This window comes from Salvelinus namaycush, chromosome 41 (genome assembly GCF_016432855.1).
Source record: "Salvelinus namaycush isolate Seneca chromosome 41, SaNama_1.0, whole genome shotgun sequence".
NCBI lineage: Eukaryota > Metazoa > Chordata > Actinopteri > Salmoniformes > Salmonidae > Salvelinus > Salvelinus namaycush.
In genome coordinates, this window is record NC_052347.1 from 17,679,827 (window position 1) to 17,686,568 (window position 6,742).

At 46.8% G+C, this 6,742-nt stretch overlaps 1 protein-coding gene across 1 annotated transcript; it reads right to left on the bottom strand.

Annotated features, from left to right (window-relative positions):
• Positions 1–206: 206 nt before the first annotated feature.
• LOC120034370 (leucine-rich repeat-containing protein 4B-like) lies at positions 207–6,331 on the bottom strand. Its single transcript, XM_038980899.1, has 2 exons — positions 5,830–6,331; positions 207–4,200 (listed from the first exon to the last, which is right to left on the bottom strand). The coding sequence occupies exons 1-2, from the start codon at positions 6,073–6,075 to the stop codon at positions 2,239–2,241; spliced, it is 2,208 nt and encodes a 735-aa protein (XP_038836827.1). The 5' UTR covers positions 6,076–6,331; the 3' UTR covers positions 207–2,238.
• Positions 6,332–6,742: the final 411 nt, after the last annotated feature.

Below are 6,742 nucleotides of genomic sequence, written 5' to 3' on the forward strand. Positions count from 1 at the left end.
GAACATCTTTCAGAATTATAACCAGTGTAATTAGCGAATTATAATAACAATAACAATAACAATATTACAATTGAGATAACACTTGATTTAAAAAAAGATCAAAAGGAAATAATCAAACTAGATAAAAAAACAAAATGAAAAAACACATAATAGCTTTTTTAAAGAGATCTATACGTTTCTATATTTTTCATTTATTTGTCCTTTTCCTTAAAAAAAAAAAATCACCCATCACCATATGATTCATCTAGGCTTTCTGTCTCTTTCATTGAATAGGTTTCTCTTACCTTTCAAACGCTTCAAAATGCTGTCCTCCTTTAGCTCCCTGCTGCCATGAATTCCATTCACACATGAGAACACTGAGTTCTGATATAATCCTCTGCAAACGAGCAGTCTTCGACAAAGGTTCATGTCCTGTCTTTTACACAACAGAATAAAATGAGAGGTCCTGATCGGCTGAGACTGGTGTTGTTGTACAAAACAGAGGAGTTTCTGAGGAGGCATGGGCTGTGAGGATGCCATGTGGGAGCAGCCATTTTGAGGACCATGTATTTCCTGTTTCTGCAGGTTGGTGTTTGGTGGAACACAGTCCATCCCCTGTTGTTGGAGTCAATATGGTGGTTGAAGGGATCGTCATCGTTCCATGTGTAATAAAATCATTCCCCACTGGATCAATTATAAACATCCCTTTCAATAATAATAGTAATAATAATAGTAATAATGATGATAATTATAATAATCATTTGTTCTCAATATCATGATATATTGCATACAGATATACTGAGTGCATGAAGTTGAAACCGATCACATTGCAATTTTAGATATTACCACTTGAATCAGAGAGCATGCTAAACCTATATCTGCTTTTAAGAGCTATCTACAGTATACGGTTGATAAGCATTTACTGAATTATTATAATTATCATCATTACAATATCCATATTGTTTGTATCTAAGGGTGAAGTTTTGTAATCATATGTTCTCATTAAATGGAGAGTAAAGATCCCCCTTCTCCAACGACCCTGTTTATGTAAATGTGTCATGAGAGAGAACGCTTTGTGATGCTACAAAACTTGAAGCCAAAATAAATTCAATCAAACACTGTGCCAGTTTCCAATTTGAGCTCTTGCTCATCCACAGCCTCCACTACAGTATGTTCCTTTCCAGCACAGAATGTCGGCCATCTTGTTTCTAGCCAAACAAAGTTTTCATAGTGATGACCGCTATGACAGCAGTTCATATATTCTTCAGAAGCTGTGGCTATTTAGTCAGAAACTTGGTTAAGATTCTTCATAATTTATTTCTTCGAATGAAAATATATTTATATATAATATGTACTTTCACAGTTTATTTGTATCTTTCGTAGTCCTTTTTGCTATTACATTTTTTTTTAACGACGATTCACTCCATATACCTTCCTCTCCTTTAAAGAGAGTAGCCAGTCAGGTGTGAAAGAGGGGAGAAAGTGAGATTGAGCCCACTAAGTAAAACACAACCGGTGTTGATGTTGTTTCCTCTTCCTACACATTGCTTGTTGTCCGACACTAAACTGTGTTCTGCTCAATGGTTTACTTTCTGTGCTGTTCCACAGAGTGCGTCTGGGCAGCCCTGTACTGCTCTGACACAGTCCCAAACACTTATCCGCCTACTTCAACAGAGTGACTCAGATCTTATCTCTATATATACATGGTGACTTGGATTGTATCTGATAATATACGAGGTGATCTGTATTTAGTTATAACCATGGTGATTCTTATTGTGTCTGAGTATTGAACCTGGTCACCTGATTCAGTCTGGGAATGCTGCGGATGGATATATAGATTGCGAGGGCTTTTACTTTGGCACAGATATGCACAAGTTTGGCACATAGTTGTCAATCTCATAATGCACTGTGTATGTGTTAGCTGATAGAATGTTCCTGTCCTTGTGTCGGGCTGTGTGTGTCTGTGTGTGTCTTGGAGTGTCTCAGAAGATGTTAATGCTTGGACGGGTGTTGAGCAGACACAGTAGAGGTGTGAGAACAATCTCTCCTCTCTCTCGCTCTCTTTTTCTCTCTCTCTCTCACTCTCTATGCACTAACCATACAAAGCAGTGTCTATGTAATATTTCATATTCTGCCTGCCTACACTTTCTATCGAAATATGGCCATGGGGATAGTACAATCAGACTCCTCTCTCTCCCTCCATCTCCCTGTTTTCTGTCTCTTCATCACTCTCTTTTTCCATCTGTCTCTCTCTTTCTCTCAGATCTGAGTCTCTTGCACATTCTCCTTGGAGCCACTCTTGAAGAGCAGAGGCTCGATCTGAGGGTTCTGGCCTTTCCCCATGAGCCCCTTCAGAGAGCTGTGGATGCCCAGCTGGGGCAGGGGCACAGGGGAGGGCAGCGAGCCACCCGTGGGGGTGCCACCGCTGGTGGAGGTGTGCCCCTGTGCGCAGGAGTTGGGGGTGCTCTGGGTCTGGGAACAGGGGGAGAGGGAGGGGTTGTTGTTGTTGTTGAGGCCCATGCCCAGGCCCAGGCCCATCATGTTGTTGTTGAAGTGGTGGGCCTTGTAGTAGTGGTTGAGGTGCTCCTGTCTGGCCAGGTTGGGCAGGTTGACCATCTCCGGGTGATGCATCCTCAGGCTCTGCCCTCCTCCTACTCCTCCCCCTCCGCCTCCATCCCGAGAGACGGTGCCGCCCCCTGAGATACCGCTCCCGCGTCCACCGGCACCGGCGCCAATCTCGTCCTCCACGTTGATGATCTCGATGGCGCGGGCGGGGCCGTGGTGCTTGTGCAGCTGGTGCTGCTTCCTCAGCTTGTAGAAGACCACCAGCATCACGGCTGCCATGAAGGTAATGGCCACGAAGCAGCCAATGATGATCTTGGTGGTCTTCATCACGTCATCAAGGCCAGAATAGCCCGTCTCGGCAGTGATGGGCACAGTAAAGGTGGGCCGGGTGGCCCGGGACGAGGACAAGGACCAGGCTGACAGGGAGGAGGCGGTGGTAGGGAGCCCCCCCCTCCACTGGTGGCCAGACGGGGTAATGACGTATGACTCGTTGTGGCTGTTCATGACGCCCGCGTAGACTGTCGGGCCCTCGTTGGGCTCCACCGTCTCCACGGTGACAGTAGTGAAGTAGCTGACGCCAACGTCGGCGGCAGTGACATTAAGCACGGCGGTTGCCGTGGTGTTGCCAGCTGAGTTGGTCACCATGCAGGTGTACTGACCCGTGTCCCTCAGCGTGACGTTGGTGAAGTTGAGCGTACCGTCGTGCAGCACGGAGATCCGGACCCGGTAGGAGCCGTGGGTCATCAGGGTGCCGTTGGGCGTGAGCCAGTTGACCGAGGTCATGGTGGTGCCCGTGCGACACTTCAGCTCTGCAGCCATGCCCTCGGTAACGTTGAGGTCGGTGGGTGGCTCCACGATGACGGGAGCGTAGCAGGTGAAGTGGCTCTGGTCTAGCTCCCCGATGTACCTGCCCTTCAGGCCGGGGGGAGCGTGGCAGCGGGCGCAGCATGTAGTGTTACTGGGCACCGTCTCCTTCAGCCACCAGCTGAGCCACAGCACGTCACAGTTGCACACCCAGGGGTTGTGGTTGAGGTGCACCCGCTCCAGCTGGTGCAGCGGGGTGAAGAGGTCATGGGGCAGCGAGTGCAGGGAGTTGTGGGAAAGGTTGAGCTCCTCCAGGTTCTTCAGGTCGTCGAAGGCGTTGCGCTCGATGACCTTCACTTGCGAGTGCATGAGCCACAGCTTACGGAGCGACACCAGGCCCTGGAAGGAGCCAGGCCGGATGATCTCCAGACGGTTCCCAGACAGCTCCAGCTCCTCCAGACGCACCAGGGCCGTCAGGTTGGGGATGTCCTTCAGACCACACATGCCCAGGTTCAGGTAGCGCAGGTTGACCAGGCCCACGAAGGCGGCGTCTGAGATGTAGTCCAGCTTCTTGAGCTCTCCCAGGTCCAGCCGGCGCAGCGAGGGCACGCGGTGGAAGGCGTAGCCCGGCAGCGTCTCGATGGGGTTGTTCCGTAACCACAGCTCCCGCAGCTTGCTGAGGTACTCGAAGGCCTGTGAGGGGACCAGGGTGAGGCGGTTGTCGAACAGCTCCAGCGTATTGAGGTTGGGCAGGCCATTGAATGCTCCCACCTCAATCTGACTGATTTTGTTCTTAGACAGCTGCAGGATCTCAAGGTGCCTCAAGTGCTTGAAGGTGTCTGACTTGATAACCTGGTGGGGAGAGAGGGAGAATGTTAATATCTCACAACATGAAGAGTGACTAGACTGTGTAAACAGGGTGCAGCTCCAGTGGCTGTGACAGCTGGGTAGAGTGTGAAAGCAATAGCACAGATGTGAATGCAGGGACACTATCGGAACATTACCATAATGTTTTACAAACATGAACATCAACTCAAATCTTACAGCGAGAGAAAACAAAAACTTCAAATCACTGATATGAGCCAAATTAAAATTCACAACACTACAAAACAATTATGAACACAGAGGCTGAAATTATTAATTGTGGTGTATCAGTTTTGGTAAATGAACAGACGGTGCACTTTTGCCGGTGCACCTGGACTGGGTGGAACCCTGGACACCCCACACCAGTATCTGGGCTGTCCAAACGGAGCTCATTTGGCCAGGCATCAGACACACAGCTAGTGAGCAGGACTAAAATCCCTTTAAATCTATTTGTTTTTTTTATTTAACCTTTATTTAACTAGGCAAGTCATCTATGGCTGTGTGAGATATGTGTGGGCAATGCTCTCAGTGAGGGAGGCAGTGAGAAGCTCCTGGAGCCAGGCCACTGCATCCTCCTTATGTGGAGCAGGAGGGGGGAGGGTGATAGGGAGGGTGGGGGTGTTTAAGAGGGGAGTGGGAGCTGTCAAAGCTTTACTCTCAGGGTACTTGGGGGAGAGAAGAGAAAAATAAGCCAGAGACTCTAGGATGCCTCCAGGTGTTTCAATATTTTTAGATTTTTAATCATTTCAAGTGGGGCTTCGGGATACAACAAATCCAATCAGAATCCGTTGGCTAAGAGGGAAGTGTAATGAATAGTGTTATTATTTCTTATTTTATACTTTAACAAGCTGCAACTCTTTAACTCGTAAGACCAAACCATGAGGGTTGATGTTCCCTTTTCCTTCTGTAGCCATCATATACAGTTCAATCATCTGCCTTTCTGACTGAGATAGAATGGCTGTTTGTCCACTTCCTCTCTCTGCAGTCACTTTACTGATTTGCCACAAACTTTGCCAAAACTAATGAGCATTAGCCTAAAACACTCTGTATCCAAATTCACAAATGGACTAAGCGTATTCAGCAACCTCGTGTCGTGTCTGTGAAGTTGTCTAGACATTTCTAGTGTGCAGCACATTTCTGAGCGCAAAGTTCCTAAATACATAAACTGAAAACAGCGGGAATATGTATTCTATGACACGGCTGACATGCTGAGGAAGTTCACATTGGGAAGCTGGGGTTAAAGGGAGTGTCCCAGTGCAGCTGTAAAACCACAACAACTAGCTTGGGGTTCTGACATACAATCTGCTAACACATGCTCCTGTTTCTGTGCTGTTTGCTGTGTTACTGTTTGATTTCCATATTAACATGACCTCCATTTCAATTGCAAAACGGTTGGGGAACACTTGCAGAACATAGGCATTATTCCATGGTAATTATGAGTGAATGACAGGTAATTACATTGAAACAAGTATATAAAAACAGGCATTTACATAATGCTTACCAACATACTGTACACGCACACACTCATGCATGGGCATGCACGCACACAAACACACACACACAGTCAAACAAAATAAATGAACATAGTGGATAATGCTCAGTACAGTCCATATTTACCTCTATTGAATTCTCTTGCAGGTTGAGGTATCGTGTGTTGACTGATATGCTCTCAGGCACCCCATCCAGACTCTGTCTCGTACAGATGACTCGACTGGCCTGATTGGAGCAGCTGCAATGGGTGGGGCAGGGGGAGGCGGCCCCTACAAATTCTGGCCCAGAGAGGAGGAGCCGCAGTAGCAGCTGGACCAATAGGAGGAGGAGGGGGGAGGGGCAGGGAAGGCAGGTCACCGTGGTGTTGCGCATGGCAACTGGGACATGACCCTGCCCTTTCTCCGAAGATGTTGATCCCAAGATGATGGATTCCTCAACCAGGTTGACTTTGCTTAGTTTCTCTAGTGGCAATTTGTTCCTTTTAATGTTTCATTTTTAAAGGTGTTTTATCTTCTGTCTATCTCTGTTTTTTCCAGGGGGGTTTAACAGAAATATGTGCATAAACAGATGTTACTCCGTCTAGGGATTTGAGTGGGGCCTTTGAGAAGAATCCACGAGTTACTGTGAAAGAGAGAGAGAGTTGCTGTGAGAGAGAGAGAGAGAGAGAGAGAGAGAGAGAGAGAGAGAGAGAGAGAGAGAGAGAGAGAGAACACAGATATTAGAAATAGTACAGTATATCATGCTCCTCCAATTGTTTAGAAACATTTACACTGAGCAGAGCTGATGGAAAATAAAATATTCTTCCAGGTATATGTTATTCTGAAAGGACTGTGAATCCTGTGCATAACTTGAGAAGCCTTAAAAGGTGTGTGTCATTGCTCATTAGTAAAGGTCAAGTCTTACAGCAAATCACTATAGTGACCAGCAGTGTCATCATACAATAGACATCTTTACAATATTGCAACTCTGGATCATACATTTCAGGTTACTGTCCGCCCTAGGAATGAAAAGTAATATTGTAATCCTAACACTCATGACT

Coding starts and splice junctions, on each gene's coding strand:
- LOC120034370 (XM_038980899.1), bottom strand. CDS start 6,075: ATGCGCAACACCACGGTGACCTGCCTTCCCTGCCCCTCCCCCCTCCTC. Junction 4,201..5,829: donor TGCAAGAGAATTCAATAGAG/GTAAATATGGAC, acceptor TCTCCCCACCAG/GTTATCAAGTCAGACACCTT.